Genomic DNA, 27,475 nt, shown 5'->3' on the forward strand with positions numbered 1-27,475 from the left:
AAGTTGTTTTTTCTTTTTGTTTTCTTTTTTTCCCCCAAAAATATTACTTTGCAATGCTTTGTTTAGCCCTCATGCCATGTACACAGCCCGGAGTGCATTCTTTTGTTTTTGTTTTTTTTAAAGCAATCTGCTCAATTGTTATTGCAGTCATAGCTGCTTAAAAACCCCCAGATCTGTTCTGTAAGCTCTTTTGGGGCTTAATTGAACTCTTATGAAAATCAAATTAAGCCTTACAGATGGCTCCAGTGGGCTCAGGCTGCACTGTAAATACAGAGCTGTTACAATTACAGTAAGAATTGATGAGTTTAGATTCTTGGTTTGTGTAAATTATCTCAAATTGGTGGAGGCTTGGGCATCTTCACTATTTGGCTTCTTGACTTTTTTTTTTAATAGCTGGAATGTTATGTTTGAGATTACAACTAATGCCAAATCTGATGCTCCTTGTCCAGGAATAAACACCCACTGTTACCTACAGAACGTTTAAATGACTGGGTTGTCCAGACCTGTATTTAGAAGGTGTATTTACTAACAAAAAGGTCTGGTTTTATTCTTCACAGTTTCAAGCTTTTCATGAGGAAGGTCTGGAGGTCTCATGGGATGGTGTCAGCGTGAGGGTGGGAACTAACAAAGAATGGAGAGAGGTAACGTGGAAATGGATTCTGCAGCAATGTTTATTCTTCTTAAGGGTATAGGCCTTCTGGTGTTGAGTAAATTTCACTGAGGCATTGGCTGTGAACATGCTTGTCCATGGCTTGACGTTTTTTCTTGCCTGCAGACATCAGCATATTTGTAAAAAGAGCTCTGCTGCCACTGAAGTCTCAGGCAGAGTTTTCTTGGTCCCTTCCTGCCATCTGCTGTGTGCAGCCCTTCTGCTCTGCAGGACACCCACGTACCGTGGACCCACCTGGGGATGCATTCAGATGTGTCCACAGAGTCATCATAACCAAAAGTGTGTCACAGGGACAGTTCCCTTCTCCATACTCTGTAGCATAAGTCTTGACCCTTTATAATGCTTAGCAGCTTCTCAAAACCTGTCCTTACATGTTTCCACAACATAACTACTAAATAACTGTTATGCATAAAAGCTGACTAATTAGAACCAAAGCCCTTTCATCCATATTTTCTCCTGGAAGTTGACATCTAGTATACTTTGTTCCATTATATTTAATTGCATGGACTGTGGCATCACTGACCCTTAGCAGTATGTGAATATTCCACTGACTTTACAAACCCCTTGAGCATTATTCCCTACTTTGATTAATGAATGTTTTGTTCCCAGATTTGTCAAGTACAGCTGGTGTTTTTTTGCAGAGGTTATGCTCTATAAGCAGTTCTTTTGCTGTGTGTGTACAATTCATCCCCATAAGTAGCACTGAGAGCAGAGTTTGACCAGACAGAAATTCTCTTTTTAGAGTGAACTGAAGCATATCAGAATCTGCACATTTCCAAAGCAAAGGCCCACAGTGCTTTATGCTCTATCACTCGGCTCTCTTCATTTGTTTTGTTGCTGTAAGTTTCTGGTTTTCCTAGAAAAACTGTGGACAATTAACCTGTCAAATTGGCTGGTGATGATCTATGGAGCCTATAAAAAAAATGTGTACATCGTATTCCTTGACATGAATTATGGGCTGTTTCTGCTGGTGAAGCAATATTTGCTCGAGAATCTTTTTAGCTGCTTGTGTCAGGAAGCAGGGATTGAATCATGCAAAGTTCTTTTCCTTCAAGGAAAGCAAAAAGGTTTATGGCAAATGTGGTGGGAATGTTGGTTGGGCGTGGGGTTGTGGCAACTTCAGGATACAAATACTGAACGCACTGTACGTGCATGTTGGATTCCAATCTATACGTTGGTCAAAGCCAAGATGTGATGCTCTTTTCTGGCCTCTGGGTGATGATGAAAAGGGGAAATGATTGGATGTATTGCAGGCGGATCCCGCTGCTCTGTGTGTGATGTATGGCACAGAGCAGCCACGTAGTCCTGTATTTGTGGACAGTGGCGATGCAGCATTCAAAAGGGCGCTGTCCCACCATGCGAAGCTGACGTTTATTTTAAATGAAGTTTATGATGCAGTTTCGTCTATAAACATTTTCTGCACAGTGGTTGGGTTCTGAGCATGGATGTGTCTGCCTGGAGCCTGGCATCAATCTGCTGCATCCCACAGACCATGGCCCTGCTGCCCGGCCCTGCTTTCAGTGCTGGCCTCCTCCAGAGCTATCAGCCCCTCTGCAGTGGGCTCTCATAGCAGAGGGGTTAACACAGCCTCATTACAGCTCCCCCTCCCCCCCATGATGTTATTCTTTTATTACTAACATAGAGCAGATAGGAAGTAAAGCTCGGTGAGTTTAGGAGCTGGGGGAAGGCAGCTCGCTTGGCTGCAAGCAGTGCTCTACGGCTGGGAGCTCTCACTGCTGTGTATTTGCTCTGAGCAACGTGAGTGCCAGGAGGCTGGAAAATGTCTGGATCCAGGCCAAAGCCCAGCACCCAGTGGGAAGCTTTCCATTGCCTTCACTTGGGCTTGGGCAACGTGTGTCAGCGTTGGCACAAAAGGGGCACATGGGGGATAGGTGAGGCTGGGAGATGGGCCTATCTGCAGTAGGTTTGGACATGCTGGTGACTGCCAAACAGAACCAGTTGCATCACTAAGGGGGAGGAGCAACTCCTTGCAACACGTTGGCCCAATGACCTTCCCGAAATTATTTCATCATCGAAACAGCTTTTCAAGAAGGAGCTGATGTGTGGGGAATGGATGAACCAGGATTTCCATGGGGTGGTATCTCAGCACACCATGCCCGAGGTAAGGCTGTCTGTCTGTGGCTGAGCTGGGGATGCCTTTGTGGCTGCCAGCTGCTTTGCTTACACGAAGCTGACGTGGTGTGTTTGGATATCCCAGCCTGGGGTCAGCCGGTGCAGGAGGAGCACCAGCTTGCTCTCTGCCATGGCAGCTTGTGAAGGAGCTCCCTGGAAGCTGCCTTCTGTTTTCCCATGCAGCTAAAATGCAAATTGTGCATGTCAGCCTCATGCCCAAAAATCAGGTTTGAGAACCAGTTAGCATTTCATGGCAGTGCAGTGACAGCTCGAAGACTTGTGATGTCTCTCCTTACAAGAGAGCTCCCCAGCTCATTCCCAGCTCTGAGCACCAATGAGTGCTTCCTCCCCAGACTTTACAATATACGTGTTATTTGTAGTGCTTTCCAACTTCAAAGAGCTTGAAAAATATTCATGCCGCTCCACAAAGGGCTGTGTTCTCACTGCCACTTCTCTGATGGGGGAGCAGAGACGCGCTGGAGCTGCAGCATGGCTGGCAGCAGAGCCGGCCCCAACCCCACATTGCTGCATCACCTCCCAAAGCGATGCGTCACCAATTCAGATCTATTCAAAACAACCAGAAGTGTTCTGTGCTGGATTGTGGCTTTTTTACTGGGGGTGGGGGGGGGGGGGGGAGGGGTGATAAAATGCCATTTTGAGGACAGTTAATTGCAGAGGAAATGGACAGTTTCCTTTTCTCCTGCTTTTTAAACTGTTGGGTGAGGGGGGAAAAAAAGAAAAAAAAAGCATTATTTCCTACTCGAGGGGAAAAACAATCAGAAACGCTGAGTGGACTCTAAGAGCTGAACTGCAAATAAGAAGCAGCTGGGGGCTTCGGGCTGCCGGGGGCTGAGGAGCAGCACCCCGCGTTCCTCCAGGTGTGCACAACCAGCCCTGCATCACTGCTGTGTTTTTGGGGCCGACTCTTCTTGGCAACTGCCTTGAAGGATTCCTCCCGTGTAGTTTTACATACGTATGCAGTGGATGTTCTTAATAGGCCTATTCACGAGGCACAAATGAGAGCTCCAGTAAACACCATTTACAGAATTACGCTGCAGTGCTGGACTTAGTGGGGATTGATGGGCCGGATGATTCATCCATCAAATCCATTTCCAGAAAATAGTGCTAGCAGAAGGTTGTGCTTCTTATTGAAGGAAAATACCACTCTTCGTGTTCAGTATGCCTTGGCTTTGCCACTAAAGAAGTTTAAATAGAGCAGAAATTATATCTCGGTGTTTTGTTTATTTTGCTGCGCTTAATTCAAAAGAACAGAACCGTGTGGTGGAAGTCTGTAGGTTAAATGTTTATCCCAACGTTGGGCAAAGCCTGTTGTTAATCTTTACTCTAACAGCTCCGTAGAACAGTGTAAGGATGTCTGTTCTGTTTGGGCTGTGAGCTCACACCTCATCAGGAGGCAGAGGAGAATGGCACGGAGGGAGGTGGGCTCCCACAGGGCTGGAATTATCCCTCCTGGAGCTGCTCTCCAGCCCCAGCTATGCCACGTGCCCTGCGGAAGCCTTCTGCTCCATGGCACGAGCTGTCCCTCACGCTCACTTTCCCCAGGTTGTATTGGTGTGAGGCATCCCCAATAGCAAAACAGCCTCCGGCAGGGGGAGGTGGAAGAGAGCAGTGCCCTTCACCCACAGTGCTGCTCTGAGCGCTCTCTCTCCTTAATAATAACAAAGGAAGAAAAGAAACGAAGCAATAGTTATAATTGAACATGCCTTGGTTCATTAATGACTTAGTTAATGGAGTGCACATCGTATGGGGAGATCCCGACATCTGAAAAAATACAAATTTTGTCAAGACACTCCCCGGCTCCTCCTGCGGGTGTGGGGAGCATCAGTGCTCGGGTTCTGCATCCATGCAGGTCTCCCAGGGGTTCTGGGGGAAGCGGGGCAGCGCGATGAGGAGGAGCACGATTCCAAAGACGAAGAGCAGGACGAAGGCAGAGCAGGCACAGGCGAAGGACCAGGAGTAGCTGTACTCCATCCAGACTGTGTCCTTGCTGTCGATCATCCTTTTCACAGACTGTCTCATGACTTCCACGGAGATGATGATGCAGAGACCTGAAGGAGATGAGAGCAGTGGGTAGAATAACCGGTCTCCATCCTTAACCACCTTTCTGCATGCTGTGGGATTCACAGGTGAGCCAATGACTTGAATGTTTGAAGGAACCAACGCCAGCAATGCTCAGATCTCTGCTATCACCGCAGGAGCTGATGGCTTGTTGAGCATTATATTTTGGGAGGGCTTGGATGGGAAACCTGAAGTGATGGAATAATTGTGTGCCTTATGGTATTTTTCCAGAGGTAGAATAAGGGCTTTATGGAGGTGATAGTTTTCATCTCTGTCTTTCAGTCATTGTGGTATTGTGGTATGGCAAGGTATTAGTAGCTCTGTCCAAATGTGATCTTATTTTGGGGAGGCAGTTACATATTCTGGGCCCGGATCAGCTGTTTCTTTGGTTTGAGCTTTCATGTGTTGCTGTGTTTAGAATAAATGAGATTGAACAGAGTATAGCTCTGATTTAGACCAGGGCCTGCACTTAATGTGTCAGAAATACCCCCTTTTAAAGGCAGCTGGAGAAAATTCAGGCTGCTGTGTGATGCTGAGCTGCACACTTTCACACGGGGACATGCCATCTCATTGTGACTGGGAGGAAAATGCCACTCCCCGGGCACTCTTGGCAGTGTTTCCATCCACCCAGGATTTATCCAAGTGCTGTGCTATGTGCTGAGGGCAAGCAGCAGCCCTCCTACCTGCAAAGGTGTAGAACATGGATGCTGGCTTCAGCAGGTAGTCCCTCTTCTTCTGGAAGGAGAAGAGGACGCAGATTGTTCCGATGATTGCAAAGCCAACGCTGAAGATGGCAATGGCTGCAGCTGAAATGCTGTATTCTGCCAAAGGAAAGCAAACACCAAAAGAATGTGAACGTCTGCGCATTTCCAGTGTGTTCCCATCAGCTGTTGTGATTTTGCGGTAGGTCACTCAGAAAAAAGTGCATCCTCTCATTGCTGCAGAGAAGGGGCTCTGAGAAACTGAGTGTTTCCCTCAGGTAAAAGCAAGGTCAAGTGCTGGCTGCAAGACTTAGGAATGCGAAAGCTATAAAAACAGAGAGGGAAACTACTTTAGGAACATCCTCAGGAGGACCAAACGGTAGCTGTGTTGGTCTGAGCAAGCTTTGGGCTGGAGCTGCTGCAGCTCTTCTGTGAAGCTGTTACTGCTGCAGGCTTACTGGGCTCCATGATCATTTCTTCCATCCCTCCATGCTCTGCTCCTACAGCAGACAAGCAGATCTGTGCTATTTCTGCCTGAGATCTGCAGGGCTGCACCAAAGCTTGGTGCTGCTGTGTCAGCGTGGGATTCGCATGCTCCATAGGGCTCAACATCTGAGCAGGCAGATGCGGTCAGAGGTGATGTGTTGGCGTGGGCTTTATTTACTACTTTTTCTGTAAGATAACCATTTCCAGCTCTATGAGGACTCAGCCTCTCCAGGGCATAGGATGAACCCTCCATAAGTGCCCTGCTGGATGCTCAGCCCACCAAGATGAGCTCCATATGCTTTGCTCAGCTGCAGCACAGCTACGTGGAGGGCAGAACCACTAATTGGGGAATTCAGACCTTCCTTTGGACACTGTGTTTCTTTTCAGATTAGCTTAATATTTAACACATGTAGCCATGCATGAGCACCACAGCGCCTGATGATATTTGCCTTTCAGACTGCAAAAAAAAATCCCCCAAGTCTTCCAGGCAAAATCATGAGGAATCTGCACATAGCAGGGGGTTGAAACTATATGACCATTAAGGTCCTTTTCAACCCAGGCCATTGTATGATTCACCTACGTCCCATGTGCTCCTTGGTTTGTGCTGTGTTGGGGGGAAGCTTTTCAGGGCCGTTCTTACCTTTCTGGGTGGTGACTTCAAATATCTCCGAGCTCAGTCCGGGAGTGAAGTGCTTGAAGTAGGAGCAGTTGTGAGCTGAAAGGGAAAAGGAAATTTAATTCTGTGCACTTGGAAACCACTGATAAAATGCAGCAAAATGGGATTTACTTTCTACAGATGATGCAGACTTGCAGTGGTTTTAGGATAGGTACAAATGGGATCTCATTCCTGCTGCACGCATCCAGCCAACGCTTCTTTCTCTTAAAGCGGTAACAGCAGGAGGAGGCAGACCTCGAGGATTTGGGCCTTGATCTATCAGAACACTTCAGGAGGTGCTTAAGCAGCCCTGACAGCTGTGCTTCCCCACGTGCCCTCCTGGGAACGCTTCCCGCAGAAGAGCAGCACAGAGACAAAGCTGCTGGTTGGAGCCCTTCCCCTCCCACCGCTGCGTCAGTCCCACTGCTGAACGCTGCTGAACCCCAACCTGGCAGCAGCACGGCTGGACGAAGGGTGCCCGCTATTTATAACCCGTTTAATTGGAAGCCTGGAGGGGCGTGGAGATGGGGAGCAGTTGTCTGTAGGGAATTTGGCTGGAAATGTGCAACCACGGCGTTCTGCTGAGCACTGCACTGTGCCAGGCTGGAGGGCCCTCCTGCACCCCCGTTTGTCTCCTTGGGGTCTCCAGCTCCTAACACCAACACCTCTGGTCCATTCAGCAGCGGAGCTGCACTAGCTGCTGGGAGCTACCAGCACAAACTGCGTTTGTTGTTTATTCACAGCTTTCGTTTCTCGTGCTGAGGAGGTAGCAGAGCACTCTGTGTTACCTCTTGGGCTCTTTTGTTTTTTTGCTGTCATGCAAATGGCAGATTGCAGAGTTACTGACTCAAGGAAGGTTTACTTTCCCTCTCCCAGGGGATAAGCAATTCTAAAGCAGCGTTTTTGGGCCCATTAGTGGAAGATTCCTCAGAGATGCTGTTATCTACTTGTTTTAAAAGCTGAATTTTATTCCATCTGCAGCTTCTCCTTGCTGTAGACCCAGTTCATGTTCAGCTCTGGCATCTCCTGATCTGTTCTATATTATCCCTGGAGGAAACATAGCTGAACTCAGACCTCAGTGTCTAAAACTGCCTTTTTTGAGGTCCAGAGCAGAGGCTGCATGCTGGTGCCTGCTGTCAGTGAGGGTCTGGGCTGGGGAATTCTTCAGCTCCTGTGCTAAAGGGCAGGGAGATGGGATGCAATTGGCATGCTCCATCTTGGGTTGGTTGGTTGTCCAAAGCGTGAGGTGAAGCCAGCAGCAGCAGTGCAGTGGCTACACAGGGATCCAGCCCTTCACCCCAAGAAAGCTCAGTGAAAGGGAATGCACAAAAACCTCTCAGAGAGAGGGAATTGTCTGCTGCGATGTGTTGTTTTCAGTTTAAAGACACGTTGGTGCGATGCTGAGCTGGGAATATCTTTATCAACAAGATTCCCTGTTATTCAAGAGAACTGAGGCACTTCAGTCCCTCTCTGGTGCCATCATGAATTAGAGAAAAGCCCATTTGTGTCACAGCACATTTACATAATGGATAGGATTTAAATTGAGTTTTATAATGGAAGAAAATTTTGTGGCGATCTTTGTTTCTCTCCACTCCTTAATTGCTTTCTCTCTGCCACAGGTCATACGCTGATGGAACAGCCCATGGGCTCTGCAGTCATTCAGGGCCACTGTGAACTTTGGGGACACAATGTGTGGTTTATCACAAACTGTCCTCCCTGCTCCAGGTCACCTGCAGCCCTCCTGGCCCCTTCCCTTCAGATCCATCACTGCTGGGGGGACGTGGACCAGTGGGGAACAAGGCAGATCTGCTGGTAACCTATTTGCTCTGCTACATTTCCTCTCTGTTCCAGATGCTGGCACCTGTATTCCCACACTTACCAGCTCCTCTTTAGCCTGCTTGCAGCACATATGAGCTACAGAGCACCCATCTGTGCTGCTGCCCTGAGCGAGGAGCGCACTTCTGGGCTTTCCTGGAGGTGGAGGTGAGCTGTGTTCCCCCAGCAATGCACTGCCCCAGTGGGCTTCTGACCACAGATGAAAACATCTCAGTATTCGCCTGAATTTTCCCAGCTTTTATGGCCCTTTCCCCGATCTTCATCTTTCTTATAGTAAGACACTGAATCCTTTCCAATTTGTTGGCATCCTTGCAAGAGTGCTGTAAAATTTTAAAGTTCTGCCTAAATCACAGTTCTGCTCTGTGGACTACAAGCCAACACATCCTCTAATTTTTGAGCTGTGCTGAGCTCAAAACCCAATAAATAGTGTTATTGTGCCATCCATTTCTTCCTCAGGGAGTGGCTGGTAAATGCTCATTAATGCAGTGATAAATTCTGATGTTTCTTTTCCAGTGCTGGCAGTGATCTCTGACCACATCTCATGATTTCCAGGAAAACCAACGTCTGCATCTCCACTCTCTGTTGCTCCATTCGGGTTTCCCTGATGGCTGCACAGCTGCTCTGTCCCCCCACGGACTGAGATCAATCCAACGAGCACACTGAGCACTGAGCAGCCCCAGCCCATGGGGGCTGTGCTCTGCCCACCTCCCCATGCTGAACAAAAAGGGGATTTGGGTGCTGTTTTTATGACGGAGGTGAGAATGCAATGAGCTCTGAAGCCCCCAGGGCTGCTAATGGCACAAGATATCATCCAAAGTGCCAAATGTTTTTTAAAACAGTGAAAAAGCTGCAGGCTGTCCAGTGTGGGGCTCAGCTCCCTGAGGTTCTTTGCAGGGAAAGTCAGTGCCGGGCTGGGGCTCAGCTCTCTGTGAGCACATGCTGGTGTCTGTCAAAGGCAGGAGCTGCTTTCGTGCTGCCCTGGCTGTGAAGCTGCTGTCTGCAGACAGCTGGATATTTATGGGCTTTATATTTACCCTGCGGTTGTGCCATTTTCATGTTTATTGACCAATTTCTATGGTTTTCCTTCCATGGGCGCTATGCTCCCAGTGTGAGGAAGGGCAGAGTGTGAGCAGCGTGCTCCTGGGCACACAACCACCTCCGTGAGAGGCAGCGAGTGACACACTCCCAAATTTGGTTCGAGACAGATCTGAGCGCTGCGACGGAGCCCCGCTCTTCAGAACACATAATTTGGCCAAATAGGTAAGGAACTGTGGTAATACCATCAACGTACAGCAAACACGGGAGCTAAGATTGTTCACAGGAAGTTTTCGAGTATATGCTAACGTATATATTTCATTTCAAGCGGCGTAGCTGACATGAAGGCAGTCCTGTTTTGTCTGTTCTGGAAGGTGTCCAGTTCCCTATGAGCCTCCTGCAGCATAGTCACAGTTGGGAGCGTCAGTGCACGCGGTGAGAATGTTGCTGACTTGGCACCGCGCACGGAGCTGAGCCCGCTCCCCATTGACTGCACCGGTTGGTTTTGAACTCCTTTTTGGAGCTTACGACTCCTTTTTGGAAGCTGGCAATGTAAATGGCAGCTCCCTGCCCTGAGGAATGATTGTTCTTGAAATGGCTTGGGGATAATCTAATGCTGGCCACGAGCAGGCTCAGGGGATCCCAAAAACGCAGCCACGTAGTTGGGCCCCGTCCTCTAAACCCTCCTTCTGCCAAGGCTCTGCCGGCTGCTGTCAGTGCACCTGGGTGCTGTGGGACATCAGCAAAGCTCACTCCATCCCAATTCCCACCGTGCTCGACCCTCTTCCCCTTCTACCCCCTGCTGCCATCGCACTGGAGCCGATGACTCAAATGTAGCTGCAAGCACACAGCACTGTGCAGCCCCGTGGGCCACGCGCCGTTCCCACCGCGTCCTGCAGCCTCCCAAGCAAAGTGCCACAGAAGGGCAGCCGGCCGTACGTACCTCCGGGCAGGCTGATGGGCCCGCAGCCCGTCTCTTTGGCACTTTGCTTCTGCACATGAATCCGCTTCGTGCAGAGCCGCCAGAGCCCGAAGTGAGCCGCCTCGCAGGTGGCATTGAAGTCCTCCACCCTGGGGCTCAGCACGGCCCAGTGGTCCGTCACCACGGCCGCGAAGAGCAGCGAGACGCCCACCAGCAGCACGCAGAAGGTGAGCCGCACCTTCAGGGGTTTGGTCTCATCCATCCCGCCGTGGGATGCGGCTCCTGGGCCGCCTTTCCCTGGGCCCTGCTCACCCCCAGCCGCTCCACGCGGGCTCCCGTCGTCCTGGCGCTCCTCAGCCTCTGCAAATGTCAGCCCCAGCTGCTGGGCTGTGTCAGGAGGCTATTAATGCACGGAGTGAGGAAAGCTCAGCTTTCCGCCCCGTCCCATCCCGCGTTTGTTTTGGATTCCCACGGCCAAGCGGGTGCTCCTTCGGAGCCGCTACCGCCACTGAAAGGCTCCGTTCTGCTGACTTGCAGCATGCCCAGAAATAGGCATTAACGGGATGATTAACTTTTCAGCTAGGTTCTAAACCATCTGTGTTTATAATAGCGGCGGAGCTGCGTTCAGTCTGATCCTAAATAGCTTAATAACAGAGCCAGAGCCTGCAAAGTGCCTGCACACGCCGACAGCTCGTGGCTGTGTCTGCACAGGGAGCTGTGGAGCCGGGTGCTGGCAGCAGGGCAGGCTGTAAAGGATGTGCCAAAGGAGCCCATTTATCTGTTGTATTGCTTGTTTTTACTCATACTGATTTGTGAAGGTATTCTGAGATGCCTGAAGGAAGGTGCTGTGGTTCCCTCCAGAAGGAGAGAAAGGTTTATATACAAAGTTTAACTTCTGAAATATTGTAAAGTTACAATGAGTTATTATAATGCCACTGGAGAATGGTTGGAACTAAATGATACCTAAAGGTCCTTTCCATCCCAAACCACACTGTGATTCTATATTGAAAGGATATGTTCCACTCAGAGGGCAGTGAGGTGTTGGCAGTGCTGCCTGGAGGAGCTGTGGATGCTCCATCCCTGGGGGCACTCAGGGCTGGTTTGGATGGGGCTTTGGGCAGCCTGAGCTGCTGGGGGGCCATCATGGCAGGGGGTTGGAACTGGATGATTTTAAAGGTCCCCTCCAACATAAACCATTCCATGGTTCTATGATTGGGTCTATGAAACACAACAATTTGGCATTCCTCCAGAGTTCGGTTTTCTGTGCTGGAAACTGTTGACTGAAGTTGATTCTGTTTCACATTTCTTCTACCACTCCTCTGCCTTGACCACAGCCCGCAGCTCTAGTTTGAAGACTGGAAAAACCTTTGGCGATGGCTGCCCCATGCTGCACCCATGCAACAACAGTTAAACACTGCAGTTTTTCACATAGACACAACTGGCAACGTTTGCCTTTTTTTTTTTTTTTTTGGTTTATTTTCTTTTCTCCTTCCCTTTGATATTCCAGTTGATTGTAGAACTAATTTGATGATAATGTCACTGCAGAGGCCACTGTGGAGGTGACATTCCAATTGCGATGTCAAACTGATGGGGGTGACAGTACCTGAATGTCAGAAGGGTGGTTAAAAAAATGTCAGTGGAAATCTGCAAATATCGTGTTATCATGTCAAGATAATGTCAGTGCTGCCCTACTGCTGCTTTATGAACACCCCAATTTGGTGTCAAAACAAAGGTGCGGAGGTGCCAGATCAAATTAATGAGGACAATCTGAAGCAGTGAGTTAAGGGTGAAGGGTGAGTGTGGGAAAGGGGAAGAAAATATAGAGAGCTGAAAAATGTTGTTCCAAAATAACTGTAATTGAAATGGGATTTGGCTCCTTTGGCAGCAGCTGAAAGTTCCTGCTGCTGGGGCAGCTGAGCAGTGTGCAGCATGTTGGGTTGGACCAGCTCTGCTCCAAATGTTGGCTTTCCAGGGGTGGCTGCATGCATCTCCCTGGCTGAAGGAATTATGTTTCAAATGGTTGATGGCACTGTGTTTTCTGAGGCATAAAAATGCTATCTTGTCACACGGAGGGAAATATTAGAGGCTTACATTTCTTTTTCTTAACTGGAGCCAGGAGTTCTCGTGAAACTGGAAAAGCCTAATGGGAGCAGACTTGAAAGTGGAAAAGGAGTGCATTAACAATGTAATGCCTTTTTCTTTTGAAGCAGCCTCTTGTTAGATTTCACTGGGCATCAGTCAATCTTCAGAGCTGCATCCTGGCTGCAAACGTGAATGTGTGTTTGCAAATGTGGGCATAAAGCAATGCTTTGGTTGTTGAGGAAGGAAGTGCTAATGATCATGCTTTAGACTAATTACAACCTACAAGGGCTGCAGGAGAGGGAACTCATTGCTGCTTTTGTTGCTGTGGGTTTTTGTGTCTCTTCCAGTGCTGGCAAGGATCACGCTTTCTGCCCTCATTCAGGTACTCTGTGATCTGGATTGTTCCTCAGAATTTGCCTTTTTTGGGGGTGGGTGAATTTTGTTAAAAAAATCCAGGAGATAAAGAAAATGAACAAAAAGGGGAAAATTCATCCTTCCCTGACCAAAAAAATGTGATTTGGTGTCACTGGTTCCTAGGAGAAGAAACTCCTTAGTTGGGCTGTGCTCCCACAGGCCCCGTTCTCCCCAAACTACGGGGGATTTCTGGACAAACATCCAGTGAAGCTGATACCCAGAGGGGCAGAAGGAGCAGCAAGGAATGGCTCTCGCTGTCTCTCTGTGTCAGGTGGGCAGCGTTTGCCTTCAGAAATCAATATCACATGAAAAATAAACAGAGTATTAATGAGGACCTGTTGGGACGCAGGGAGGGCTGTAATTAGAGGCACTTTGCAGCAGCGAGTGAAAAAGTGAAAACGGCACTGTTTGCTCGAGAAAATGGTAAATGATGTCTTGTGACCAAGCATTGCCTTTTTTGTCCCAGCAGAGGCGTTGCTGTGGCTCTGCTCCCCAACATCTGCACCTTTCTGCATTTCCTGCTGACCGACCTCAGTGCTCACCTCGAGCGCACCAACCAGGATCTGCAGCTCCCTTCTTGCAGAAGACCCTCACCGCGTGACAAGGACTGAGGGTGGAGCAGATTGGGTACGGCCTGAGGCTGAAATCCTCACAGACGGTGAGAGCGAAATGGGTTTCTGTTGTTGTTGTGTGTTTTTCAATAGAAGAAGCAGCCCGCTGCCCATCTGGCAGCCCAGCAGCCCCATGGTGCGCGGTTCCCCGCGGGCTCCGTCCCTTTGGGCAGTGCCGCCCTTTTGGTAGCGCTGCCTGCAGTTCTGCTAGGGCTGTAAGATGAGGTGCAGAGCACTCTTAAGTCCTTTTTATTTCCAGTACTTCCCACGTTGGTTCGTTTGCTCATTCCTGAGGAAATGCCACATCCTCCTCACTGGACCCTTTTCCACTTTCCACAGCCGTAAGGGCTCTGCCTTGGCTCCCCTCTCCACAGCCTCCCTGTTTGTGATGCCCCGTGTATCTGTGAGCACCGGGGGCTGCAGGTCTTGGTGTGCAGGCACACGTGCAGCCTTCTATGGAAAGACCATCTGGAGGTGTAGGAAATGGGAAGGGAAAGTTAAAAGTATTTGAGGAAGACACCCAACCAACACCTAAACCAGAGTGCTTCTCATCTGCGCCACGTTCAAGCTGGTAATGAGAATCTTAGTATCTAGAAACTGGAAGGTTTTTTTACTGTGGTTCCTACCCAAATATGTGGGGATGCTGTAGAGATGGCTTATCCTGGGTATTTCTTGGTCTGTATGAACACAAGAGTGTTCCTACCCTTCCAGTAACACTAACGAGCTGCCATCTAAATAGGTAGAAACATGAAAAATAAATAACGCAGAAATCTCAACTTGCACATTCTCTGAGATGAGAATCTATATATCTTTCTTCACGCAAACCCAGATATACATTTAAAATGGTTTATTTAAAAAGGAAGGATTAAGTACATTATACACGGTTGTGATTACACCAGCAGAACTGAAGCACAGTGGCAATAACACGTTAGAACTGCAGACAGAAATGCAACCTCAAGGGATGTGATATATTAGCCCTTGTGGATTTGTGATCCATACAGAAAGGAAATATAAGAAGAGTTTACTGTTATCAATACGGGCACATGAAGCGATTTCTCCTATTCTGTATGAGAAACCAGGAAGAGAGATGATGAGATACCCAAAATTTTTGTCTCAGAAAATGGAGTCTGCTCCAATAGCATTTCTGCTGCTGCAGTTTGCTCTGGGCTATTTCCAAAGGACTGGCTGTTGTTAATGATGGGATGATGATACCTGCAGGCCTTACTGAGAAACTGGGGCTGATCTGTGTTAGATGCTGTCCGGGGATGAACAGAGAGATGCGGAGAAACAGAAGGTTTAGTTTAAACTATCACTGAGTGGCTTCAAAGTCCAACAGCAATCCATTGCCTTCTGATACATCCGTACCATTCACGCGCAGAGATCACAGATCACTCAGTTTTGTTGGAATCAAAGTTTTCTACAGGAAAATGGATTTTTGGAGGATTTTTTTTTAAATGGAATTGTCAAATGTCACAGCTTGTTTTTTGCTTTGGCTGAACAAGGCAGCGCGCTGCAGGCTGACACAGACCATGACTTTTGGGATGTGAAATCACTGCCCTGTCCTCCCCCAGGATGTGCATCCCAATCCCCATCACCTCCCGGTACCTCGAATCCCTGTCCCAGCACCATCCCAGGGACACATCCCCACTCTGAGCGGATTTAAGCATGTTTACTCCAAATGAAGATAGAAAGAACAAAAGCAAGGCGCGAAGTGAACCTCACACCGTCCACTTTCTGTTCAATGGACATGAGTTTAGAACAAACAGCCTATATCTAACTCCTGGTTTGAAAGGGAATGGTTTTATTCTTAATTACAGTAAACACGGATGGGACTTATTTCTAACTATTAGTTTATTAACACAGTGGGAAACAAATAGCTCTGGGAAATTGCACTTGAAAAATACATTGACTATAATCAGATGTAAATTAATAAGCACTTAGTATGACACACTAATGAGACAGAAGGTTTGTTTCATTGCAAACTTCTACTTCTATCATAGCTAATCAAAGTATTTTAATATTACGAAGTCTCAAAAAGTAGGAAATAATTTATTGTTTGAAAGCATAAAGATTCTTGTAAAAAAAACCTTTCATCAAGAACTTTAATAATTTTAGAATTCTTTTTCGTTGTCCTAGCCGAAAAGTAGGTAAAAAAGTTTTCTCGTCTGCCTCTGTTTGAATATCTTTAAAAAGCTCGTGTAATACCTTTCTCCATAGTGTGTTGATACAGAAAGAAGCACAATGTTTCCTACTTCTTTTCAATAGTTCCCATCACTCCGTTCGTATCGGCTCTCAGAGTTCAGAGGTCTGAAAAAGGATCCCAGCAGAGTTTTAACCTGAATGGAAATTCTTCACAAGCAGGGATGAAGGCTCCAGCCCACCTCCGCTGGATGGTTTGCCAAAATAATGCTTTCCATCATCTGCTGCCATGAGGGCAGAACAGAGCAAGACAGCAACTAGGGGAAGACTTGCGCTTAAGATTGAGCATTGTCTTGGTTCTTGCAAGGAGAGAGGGCTAAGCAGGGTTTAGGTGGGAGGGAGAGGTTTGACTTACTGGGTTGTTAAGGCAGCTCCCCCAGGGCTTCGCTGGAGGACTTGGTTCCACTGGCTGAAAGCCTCATATCCAAACCGCCATCGCGTTGCGACGCTGCGGCCACCACAAGGTGAGTTAAGACTAAAGAGGTTTTAACAGTTTGGCTGAGATCTCTCTCGTCAGCTTCCCAAGTCATGTTCTTTCCTTGTCAGCACTTCTCTAGTCTTCAGGTAGCAAAGATTTTCAGGGTGAAAAAGATGGATGTGTTCAAAGCAGCCTACAGGAACTGGATGTTCCTCTCTCATTGCAACTAACTCGTTCAAGGGGAATTGGGCACCTCGTTCTCGTATGGCTTGGCTGAATGATCACTAAAAGAGATGTCAGTACTGTTAAATTAAATCACCTTTGAGTCAGGCCCTCGAGATTTGAGAATCCAAGCCTAGGTGTAAAAACAAAAGCAGAAAATTAAAAGAAAAAAAGAATTCAGACCCTTTTAGAAACATATAGAAGCAAAGGGTGCAGACCAGTCTCCCCCTTAGGAGATGCATAGAATTTCCTGTGGGCTCTCTCTGCACATAAGTAGAATCATCATTACAAAATAAATTAAATTAGGCTGAACCATCATTTCCATCTAAAAGCAACTATGCCTTGCACCATGCGGCACTTATTCATAATAAAAAGAGTTTAATAAATATCTCATAAACGGTGATTGTTTTTGTTCCACTTCAAAAAAACACAAAGTCGCCATCCATTCTGTTAACACTCAGCTCCCATTGCTGCAGGATGTGTTGCTTGTCCCATCATATCAGCTTCTCATCTTCATACACGTGTTGCTCAGATATCTTAGTTTCCAGTAGCGTTAGTGTTGCACTTGTGAAGCAGTAAGGAAATGGGGGCTGTGGTCGCAGGCTCAGCCCTGCTCCTCACCCTGGCTGTACGCAGTCCGCAGGGGCCTGCTCCTGGCAGACAGCACTCAGCACCTCGCGGGATCAGGCACTAGGGCTAGTCAGAATGAGAATTCAAGTTTTCTAATTGTTAGGCAAGAAATGATATTTGCAAAGATGCTCAAGTCCCACCTACCTTAATCCCGCCCTTGCTAGGCGCTGGGCAATGCACCCACCCTGTTCTCCCCACCCGCGCTGCCCGGAGGGTTGCCTTCCACCCCCAGGTAGGAGACCCCTCAATGCCCCGTCAGGGAGTCTGTAATGCTCAGCACATGGATGATCTACGGGTTCAGTAGCACAGGTCAGTTTTAGACAGTGTTGCCTTCAAAAATATCTTCTGTATTTTTCTTTCTTTCTTTCTTTCTTTCTTTTTTTTTTTTTTTTTGGAAGAGGCAAAGCTCACGCTGTGTCAGAGGGGAGCGGATCACTGGAGGACTAGTTCGTATCCTTGGGCTTGGTTGTAAATTATAATTGCAAGTTTGTAGTACGGGATCTTGATTTAGAAAACAGTTGTACGACAATTCTGCGACCCTTGAAACACACTGGTGGCAAAGTCCTTCGCAGCTTCTCCAAGACTTTGTACACGTTACAAAAGTGCAGGGACATGAACTACCTTCATCCTGTGACACCAAGAACTGAAAGAAACAAACTCCAAATAGCTTCGAAAAAGCTACAAGCGTGTAACATCTTTATGTTGGTCCAGAGGATCCCCACTTGCTGCCTCAATACATGCCACAGTTAAAGAGGTGAGAGGGTATTTTAAACATCGCTCCTTCTCTTTCATGACAGGTCTGTTCTGATATTTTTTTTTTTCAAAAAGCACGGGGAGGGAAGGAACTTCAGACAGGTGTTGTTCTCCTGTTGACCATGTTGACGTGGAGTCCTTCCTTAAATTCCTTCTGAAGGAAGTTGTGGACCTGCAGAAAACTGGCTTCTTGGTCTGCGTTGTAGCTGGCGGCCGTTGTGACCTTCAAGGGCTCTCTGGAAAGAGTGTACATGGAAATCTCGTTCATGGGAATGGTGCTTGCTATCTTCATGCCAACCGGGGAAATGTCTCTAGATGGAGAAGGTTCTGTGGATCGAGAACTGGACCTGGACCTCCGCCTCCTGTACCTGTAGCTTGGCATCCTGGCATAAGGAGAACTGGAAGAAGTCTTAAGGAATTCCCTCTTGGTCTTAAACCTCAGCTCTTTGTTCTTCTCAATATAAATGTTCACAGCCAGAACACCTATGGTTTCGGCCACGATAAAAGACAAGGCTCCAAAATAGAAAGACCAACCGTAGTTGTAATGGTTCTTTTTGTCCTCATCTCGCTTATCACTTGGGTCACCTGCGTTGCTTGATATGTAGACAATGATCCCTATGATATTACTTAGGCCTAGAGAAAGAAAACAGAAATCGGCTGTCATGTGGCTGGGAAATTAAAAAATTCAAGCCATGTTACCTTCTAGACAAGAATATTTCTAAGACTATGACCAGAAAATTTCATTACATTGCATTTACTCTTTAAATAATCTAAAGCTTTCGTTGGTCCTTGAAAAACAAAGAATAGACCCACATCGTGTTCACAGTTGCTTGCAAAGATCTTAAAAGATTCAGCAGAATCTGTCCCCATTTCTTCACTGACATGATGGGAAAGAAGTAACGTATGGGAACTTGCTAATATTGTTAGTAGTAAAAATACATTTTGAGCTCAGGGCTACGGCTGTTCACCTTGATCAAGACAAGTTCTCTTCCACCTTGCTGAATTTCCATCTGAATGCAGCATGCTTAATGTGAGCTTCAGGGAAAGCTATTAACAATGTGGATGACTCTCTTGGACATTTCTAATGTGGAAAGCACACTCACCTAGCATAGGTGAAGTTTTCCTGTCCCCATGTAAGAGGAGGAAAAAAGGGCTGGGATGTAAGAGATGCCTGATTCATGCTTCTATTTAGGCATCTTATGTTTATTACATTTTAAGTAGAGCAAAAACTGCATGCTACAAGCTTTCGCTTCCTGCAATTTCTTCTTCAAGAAAAATGAAAATTTCTCAAGAATTTGCTTTTTGTACAGCTTCAAACCCATTTTTTTTCCTTAAGAAATTTGCCCAGCATGAGGTTGGTCTGCCCTCAGCCCAGGAAAGGGATAGAGGGAGAGATGTGTCACCAAGTCACACCATGGGAAAATCAGTTCTAGAAGCTTTGCACCCAGCCAGAAGGCTCGACCTCACTTGCTTTCCTTGTGCTCGCCTTCATCGGCAGTGAGCAATGAAAACAGGATTTCCTGATTTGGATATGAGCAGCTCAGCAGCATTAAGCTGCAGGAGCACGTGATGCCCACCTGCAATGAAAATGGCTTGAAAGAATTGGGACTTTGAGGAAGAAATTCAGGAAATTGAAGAAGAGCTGTGGATGTGATGCAGTGTCCTTCTCTCCTTGCTGGGCTGGGAGTCATCCTGTGGTATTTTTGGCCAGGCCAGGCCATGCTGGGTCTTGCTGGTGGCTTCCCCACCAGATGAAGCTGCACTTATGCATATTTCAATCCAAAAAGGCAGCGCTTTTTAAGGGCTCAATTTAAGGAGAACATACCTGCTGCGACAAAGAGAATTCCAGCGCTGAGAATAATGTTGTTTTTGCTGTTGTAAATCCTCCCTGCTCCAACACAGAGCCCTCCCAGCAGCAGCAATATTGTGCTTAGAATGGGGAACACACTGGAGGCACGGACAATGCCTGCAGGGGAGATAGGAAGCAAACACAACAGACAGTAATCATTTCAGATGCCTCCTCAGGTGCTGCTCAGGAGACTGCAAAGTCTCCAAACCCCAAATTTTGCTGCAGTTACCACTGATCCTGCATTTGTGGGGAGGTGTCGGGGAGCTGAGGTGAGTGGCCAATGTAGCAGGGCTGCCCTCATTTGAGCAACTTCAATCTCTTGAGTTTCCTTCTGGGAAATCCGATGTTTTTGCCTTAATGTGATGCCAACAGAACATTTCTGAGGAAGCACGAGGTAAATGACAGCCAGCATCATGCAGTGGGCAGCACTGCAATATTCATGAGCTGGAGAAGAACTCTGCACTGTTTGGGGGCAGCCTCAGCAGAGGGTCTGTTGCTCGGTACGTGTGTAAGGTGAGCAAAACATTCACCTTAGCAGCGAGCTAATTACTCTTTACTTTTTCCCCCCACAAGAATCTAAGCCACTGCATCGAGCCAGCCTTCAGACCCTATGGGACACTATGGGACACTATGGGGCAAGGCAGCAGCTGAAAAGGGAGCGGACAGCACTGGTGTCAGGACATGCACGGGGAGGATGTGGGAACCCCCAGGGCTGGGGGCACAAGGAAGGAAAAGCTGCCAGCAAATGGCATCTGGAGCTGTGGGCTGCTGCAGTCCCCCTCGGGTGCCATTTCCTGGGGACGCACACGGTGCTGCTTCCCGAGGAGGAATGGCCAGATGCTGCTGCTGCTGATTTCTCCTTTGACTTCTGATGGTGCTGGCGTTGCCAATTTAGTGAATTGCTTTCTAACGATTCCCCTGGTGACCGGTGGCAAAACTCCCACAGATTGCAAGAGGGACAGGGCTGGGCATTTAATAACAGCAGCGCTTTTGTGTGTGCTGCAAAGCCCCCGGGAGCCCCAGCGACAGGCCCGGGGCTCATTAGGATGGTGCAAACATAAAGCAAAGAGACAGTCCCTGCCTGGGAAGCTTGTGCCCCCATTGATCTGCCACTGTGAGAAAAGGACATCTCCTACCAAACCTGGCAATGCTGCTGCACGTGTCCTTTACTGAGGGGGAATGTTCTGGCCGGATTTAACCCAGCTCAGTTGGGTGCTTTCCTGTTCAGAGTGAGTCTTGCAATAATTGGCAAATCCAAGGAGTGAGGGTGTCAGGTCACAACAGATGCATGCTGAGTGCTGGGAGTGCGTTCTCTTGTGCTGGGTGCATCCCCGTGTGTGGTCACAGGTAGAGGAGCTCTGACTTTTGGGACAGTTTTTGGGGTCGGTTATCAGAAAAAGACTTTGTGCTCATGGACACAGAAGCACCTCGAATCACTGTGTACTCATATCCCAAAAAAAGGCAGAATAGGATTGAAATCTGCTGTGGCCACACTATCTGCTTATTTTTTCCTATCCTTCATCTTCAAGCTGTTTGTAATGATTTGATAGTGACTGTAGCCTGCTCCAGAGAACCTGCTTTAGTGGGGGGTTGGACTGGGGGATCTCCACAGATCCCTCCAACCCCTATAGTTATGAGATTTCAAAGGACTTCTCTAAACTGCTTTGGTGACTGCTTTGGCTTTAGTATGAGAAGGGACTTGCCAGGCGTGCCGTGTACATGGGGCGGGTTGTATCACATCTCGCAAAAAGCCCCAGAGGTAATTTTTCTCTTTTAGTTAATTAATGTGAAGAGAAACAAAACATACCGTGTTCTCTTGGGTACGATGGCTACTTTCAGCCCTGGAATTTAAAAGGAGGCTCATAGGTACCATGTAGAATTTACATATGTCTCCCAATACCGGTAATAAAATGACAGCAGGTCAAAAAACATTAAGGGAATCTGGGTTTTGCTCTCTCCCCTGCTTTCTCCTTGTTTACCATTCTGTCCATTCGCATCGGCCGCTCTCTGTGCGCTGACACCTCGGGGAAGCTCTGCATGGGCTGTGCCGTCAGCCACGAGGCTGTGCTCGGCCCCACGCTGCCTTCCTGCTGTAAGCGGCCGCAGGAGCTGAGCAGGAAGGCTTACAGCTTCCTTGCACGTGTTTGCAGTCACTGGGGCCGCTGCCCCTTTGGTTTTGCAGGGAGCAGACGGAGCGCAGAAAGGGCGAAATCCAGACTGCTGCTCCTACCCATGCCCTGGGCTGAAGCTCCCTAAGAGTAGGCATCTTTTTACTGATTTCAATAGGATTTCAAACTGGGGAGTTCTGCTGATGCTATTCTGTTCACATTTATCTGAAGTCTGGGCCGGTTGGTGTCTGCAGGGCAGGCTGAGAGCCTATGTGCTGCCCTCCCAGGAGCACAGGGTGCACAGAGGGTCGGGTCAGTGCCTTCATCTGAGCACAGTGTGGATGGGAACTGTGCTTCTCCCTTTGCCTCCCTGAGACAAAGCATTAGGGCTGTCCCCAGCCAAGGTCTTGTGCCGAGGAACGGCTGCAGGTCCTGATGGGGACAGCAGTTTGCAAAGGTGTTGTAGAAGGGGCAGAAGTGGGAAGGAGGGTCTCACATCTCCTGTGAGCGGGACACAAACACCCTTGTCTCTGTGTCTTGTTAGATGAGATTGGTGTCTCATTAGATGATACACACATTTACATATAAGTTCAGTTATTCTTGATTTAGGTACATAACCTCCCAGTAATCTCTAAATCATCTGCATTCACTTCATTTGAAGTGGCAGTTTTCCCTGCAGGAGTTAAAGCAGGGGTTCCTGCTGTCTGTGCAGAGCTCAGGGGGCGAGCTCAGACCTGAGGGAGCAGTGGCTGCATCCCAGTGTTGCAGGAGGGTCGGACCAACTTGCTTTTAAGGTCTGTACTTAGTGACTGCTGAAAGCAGCTTTTGGGATCATCAGTCACAGTACACTTACAAACAATTTACCCACCTCCTGTCTTACAGAGCGGCTGTAACTGTTTTTCCCATCCCTTCCTCCAAACAAAGATGGCATAATGCACTTTTATCAAGGCGCTGCTTAATTCATCTTTCCTTTAAAGTCCTTTTACTAATGATGTTTCTTTCCTAAAGCTGACTTGGCATCAATTTAACATTAGTTCCAAGGCTTTGTATGAAAGATAAATGCAGCCGTGCTCACACTCTGCAAGCCTACCTTCGCCCAAGCACTGCAATCACGTCACCCCAGCATCATGACTGATCCAAATTGACAAGAGGGAAGATGAAAAAAGATTTGGGTTTTCTGGTAAGCACACTTCAGAGAGCCCTATTTTCCCCCCTTCTTGTCTTAGTAAACAGAAGTTGTTTCCCAGAAGCGAGCAGAAGGACAGAGTGATTCTCTAAGTGGTGTTTCAGGTAATTAATAGCGGTGTAATTGAGGAGCATTTTGCCTCGCTGGATGTCTCAGCCAGCAGCCACGCTCATGGCTCCCTGAAGCTTTCCCAACACCTTGTGAACTGCAGTTTCTTTCTCCTGCAAAAGGCATTGCTTTCAGCTTCGCTGGGCAGCTCTTTTGCACAGAAGAAACAACAAGGTAAGACAGCCAAGGGAAGGGGAAATCTAAGTCAGATTTTGCAGGATTCAAGAAGTCTTACACTCAGGTTCCAAGATGTTGTATCAACCGAGCAAGCTGTGGGCAGGAGGAAGGCAGAACGCGTGCCCTTATTTCAAGCACCATGTCAGTGGTGGATGGAAGTACTTCTGTGCGGGCTTTCATGCCAGCACAGAGCATCAGCGGCCAGCTGCCGTGCAGGGAAATTGCAGCCCACATTCCCACTGAGATTTTGCTGTTATCTGCAGGAATTTCAGCTTCCTTCCTAAGCTGCAGCAATTTCACTGCATGGGAGGTGGTTTGGAGCAGCTGCAAAGGATGAGGCTCGCATAAGGGCTGTGTTTAAGTGACAGGAAAAGCTTCCTCATGGGCAGGAACTCACTCCTCAAACCGCTTTTGGTACAGGAACCAACTAAATGCTCCCTCTGTAAAACATCCTCTCCAATCTGGGAATGCTGTTGTTTCCATTTAGAATATTTCCGTGTAATTTTAAGAGAATGGGCACCAAAATGGTGTGAGTTCCCATGGATGGAGGAAATCCTTAAAGTAGGGATCCCTGAGGGCCGGGCTCTTGCAGTGAATAATCCCTCTCTTGGGCTCTTAGTTCTGTGCACCAGGCACTGCTTTCCAACTTACGGAGAAGGTATTCTGAGCTGTCATGGTCGTAGTCGTTGTCTTCAGGGAAGTGGTTGATTCGGAAGCAGTGTCCTTTGTAGATTCCTAAATGAAAACAAAGCAAGCAACATGTATTCAAGAGAACCAGGTAAAAGTGCCTCTGCCAGCTCTGCTTTAATCCCCTTTCCTCTTCCTATAGGGTACTCTACTTATGCAACTAATTCGCCACTGATGTTTTATGCCATCAAGAAACCATCTCTTAGGTTATGAATTTGGAGCAGATTGACCAGAAGCTCAGCTGCAGGTAGGGACAGCCAGGATTCCTCTGTTATTCTCTTAACTCTGCCACTAATATCCTTCTCTTGAGTTCTCTAATCTCTCTGTGCTGTACTTTCTCGGTGCTGTTCTTATCTTGGTAGGATACCAAGGCCGCAAAGCTGCTTTTTGTTCCTCGCATGGCTGTCTCTGTGGGTCCCTCCCCCACATCATGGGCTACACAGCAGGGCTGGGCACCAGAGCCGTGCTCATCCCCGTGAGCTGCTGCTTCCCTTATCAGAACTGCTGGATATTGAACTGTCTTGATGCCTCCTCAATTCGAAAACAAGTCCATAAATTTCTTCCTGCTGCAACTTAAACCCGCACGTCCCCCTCGAAGTTGATTCAGTTTTTAATGGCATATTTGCTCAGCTAACTGGGAGCCCGTGCAGGAAGCCAGGCTGTGAGTGTGCACTCCTGAGACCTGCAGGAACAACGCCAGGGTTGGACGGGTGAACAAGGCAGAGTGTTCAGCACTTTGTCCACCTGCGTAAAGGTTTGCATCAGTGTTTTATATTACTTTCTATGATTACACAGAGCTGCAGCTGGTCTCAGCCTGGGAGCTGTGCATGCTGCTGCAGGAGCTGCATGGGGAGGTCTATCTGAGAGCTTCCTGCAGCGGTTTGGCCCCGAGGTGTGATCCTGCCTTGCTGCTCTCATTATTCATTAACCAGCGCTTTGGTGCTCAGGAGCATCCATCACCCCGGGTGAGTTATCCTCCACACTGGAGTTTCGGTACTTACAGCTCTAGCTGGCAGAAGGATTTAAAAACCATCACTTAATACGACTTTAACAGAAGCACAGCTGCAGTCTGTAGGATATAACCGTGGATTTATTTCGCTACCTATTACCAATGATTACAAAGATCTCAGAAGAATTACTAATCCGCGGGATTTCAATTGCACCCTGTGAGTGTCAACTGCAGGTTTGCTACTACAGTGCATTTAATTCTTCCAGCAAATGATAGATCTGCTCTAATTGTGGGAACGGCTCTGGCTTTCCCCGCACAGCGTTTTAGGGGCTGTGAATAACACGTCAGGGCTCCTGGTGCAGAAGGCACTGCCATGCCAGTGCTGATCCACTGAGCACGTTCCCCCCCACGTCCCCCTGCCCCAAACTTGGGGCTGCATGCATCCCCAGCAAGCCCAGATTTTAAAGATCCCACTGTTTAGTTTTATGGCAGCTCACACAAACCTCTCCCAGCATAACAGAGCCTCTGAGATGGGACGGGCATTTCTTTGAACCTTTTCATTATGATGGGCCAAATTAGAGGAAATTCATTCGGAGTACGATTTATTTTCCTTCCTGTGCAGGAAGAATAATTAAAAATAGTCCTCTCATTCTAATATCCTGTGGACATAGGCCTTTCACTGACACACTGCTTCTGTGCATATAGGTTGGACAGACTGTAGGTGTTTCTTCAATGACTTGTAATTCAGTTGGTTGAATTTATTTGGAGTTGGTAGAAAAGCAGAAGTTTCACAGGCAACAGAGGTCCCACAGCTGCATACAGGAGAGAGCTCTCCAGCTACTGCTGCTCCTTACGAGGCTCCATTGCCCGGGCGTGGGCAGCAGCCCAAACAAATGTCCTGCTTCCAGAAATTCAATTCAGAGACACAAAGTCTGCAAAACCAAATTCCCCAAGTCTCCTGTGTCTGCGGTGCTGATGGATTGTGGGAGGGTTTCGGCCTCCGTAAAATGGCCGTATGTTATTAAAGTTCGGAATGAAATGGGCCCCTTAGCAGAACTTCCTCCTGCAATGCAGCCATGAAGCCTCCCCTTCCACTGCAGGGCTGAAATGCGCCAGCAAGACAGGAGGGGTTGGGATTAGCAGCGTTGGGCTTTCTCCTGGGTTATGGCTGGAGACCTTTGACCCTCTGTCCTTTATACTCTGAGCCTCTGCCACCAGGACTAATAGAAGTAGAAAAAGATGATCTGCCCTAAGCAGAAAATTCTAGAAGAGCTTGAGAATTCCTTTTCATTTGCAGTTTTCGGGGATACGGAGGTTGATCATTCTCACCAGGCACTGCACGTGGCCGTGAAATTCAGATCTATATCAAAGCCTGGGAATACAAAATATTCCCCCCAATACTTTTGCTATAGTTGAGATCATGGATATTGGTTCAGGGTTCTCTCTAGTGTCTGTAGTACTTGATAGCTAATGACAGCAACAAACTGGATAATTTTTTTCCATAATCCTAATAGGTGTCATGTAACTCAGTGACAGCTCGTTAAATCCTCAGTGAGGCTTGAAGTTGCTATCAAGAGCTCTGATGATCTACAGGGAGTGGAGGACTCTTTAAATCCCTGAAGTATCAAAAACATAGTTTTGCCAGAAAAAGTAAGAATGCCTTTTTTTCATAATGATGGGCTTTGAAACTCAGATTTGGAACAAACTCAAAGTAGCCAGACTGGAAGCTATTGAAGCAGTGGTTGGTATTTAAAGCACAACATCAGTCATACTTGTACTTACAGACACACTTGTACAAAAAATACAAACACCCTCCTTCCCTCGAGATCTGGTAGCGTGCTCAGTTCCATGTCCTAACAGGTAAAGCAACGCAAAAGAACAACAGCCGTGAAACAGAAGAGGTAGAAAAAGGAAATGGCTCAATTATATTCAGCAACAACCACTCTGCAGTGCCTACCCAAGGTGGGAACTCTTGGAAGCTCTTCTCAAGGACTTCACAGGGTATGTCTCAAAGAAACGCATCGAACCACGGAATTACTGAGGTTGGTAAAGATTCTGTAACGTCCCTAAGCCCAACCCCAGCCCACTCCCATGCCCACTGCCCACATCCCTCAGTGCCACATCTCTGTGGTTCTGGAACGCCTCCAGGGATGGGAACTGCCCCACCTCCTGGGCAGCTGCGCCGGTGCCATTCTCCACACCAAGATGTGGTGTGGAAGGGAGAATTTTTGTTTGCATGAGCACGGGAATGCAGTCTGTTATATCATTTGGAGGGGGAGATGGAATATTTAACTCATAACTCTGTATCCACTAGAGAGAGATAAATAAACTGCAACCACTGCCTAACAGATACTAAAATATTGAGAAGCACTTCTGTGTACCTCTTGAGAGTAAGATGTAACATCCCACCGAGACGCTGCAAGTATTTCGCCTTTCTGTGAATGATTACTGATATGTTTAAATGATGCTTTTAGAAATACAAACATTATAATGCATTTTTTTCTCCCCATAATAATAACTTCATTCTGAACATAGAGCCAAGACTCAGGATCTGGGTTAATGATG

General features: G+C 47.6%; 2 protein-coding genes and 1 long non-coding RNA gene across 5 annotated transcripts in view; 1 reads left to right on the top strand and 2 right to left on the bottom strand.

Annotated features, from left to right (window-relative positions):
* Window positions 1-4,511: 4,511 nt before the first annotated feature.
* On the bottom strand, window positions 4,512-10,894 carry CACNG1 (calcium voltage-gated channel auxiliary subunit gamma 1). The gene is made up of 4 exons (NM_001278006.2): window positions 10,539-10,894; window positions 6,710-6,784; window positions 5,566-5,703; window positions 4,512-4,872 (listed from the first exon to the last, which is right to left on the bottom strand). Exons 1-4 carry the CDS (start codon window positions 10,777-10,779, stop codon window positions 4,646-4,648), a joined length of 681 nt encoding a protein of 226 aa, NP_001264935.1. The 5' UTR covers window positions 10,780-10,894; the 3' UTR covers window positions 4,512-4,645.
* Window positions 4,816-27,025, top strand: LOC112530018. Of its 3 annotated transcripts, none has more exons than XR_005840715.2 (7): window positions 4,816-4,950; window positions 8,344-8,536; window positions 9,113-9,315; window positions 9,668-9,820; window positions 13,483-13,671; window positions 24,104-24,715; window positions 26,771-27,025. It is a non-coding gene; the product is annotated as an uncharacterized LOC112530018 (long non-coding RNA). The 3 variants fall into 3 exon arrangements; XR_005840714.2 differs by lacking the exon at window positions 26,771-27,025 and adding an exon at window positions 24,757-25,714 and having other exon boundaries at window positions 24,104-24,208; XR_005840713.1 differs by lacking the exons at window positions 24,104-24,715; window positions 26,771-27,025 and adding an exon at window positions 15,890-16,028 and having other exon boundaries at window positions 13,480-13,671.
* The window catches only part of CACNG4 (calcium voltage-gated channel auxiliary subunit gamma 4), a 38,246-nt gene continuing 25,848 nt past the window's right edge, over window positions 15,078-27,475 (bottom strand). Inside the window, exons 2-4 of the mRNA NM_204132.2 lie at window positions 23,926-24,009; window positions 19,672-19,812; window positions 15,078-18,479 (exon numbers count right to left, since the gene is read on the bottom strand). Of these exons, the coding sequence (NP_989463.2) occupies window positions 17,941-18,479; window positions 19,672-19,812; window positions 23,926-24,009 (764 nt within the window). The 3' untranslated portion in view covers window positions 15,078-17,940. The remainder of the gene's footprint in view (window positions 18,480-19,671; window positions 19,813-23,925; window positions 24,010-27,475) is intronic.

The sequence above is a fragment of the Gallus gallus genome, chromosome 18 (genome assembly GCF_016699485.2).
Source record: "Gallus gallus isolate bGalGal1 chromosome 18, bGalGal1.mat.broiler.GRCg7b, whole genome shotgun sequence".
Lineage (NCBI taxonomy): Eukaryota > Metazoa > Chordata > Aves > Galliformes > Phasianidae > Gallus > Gallus gallus.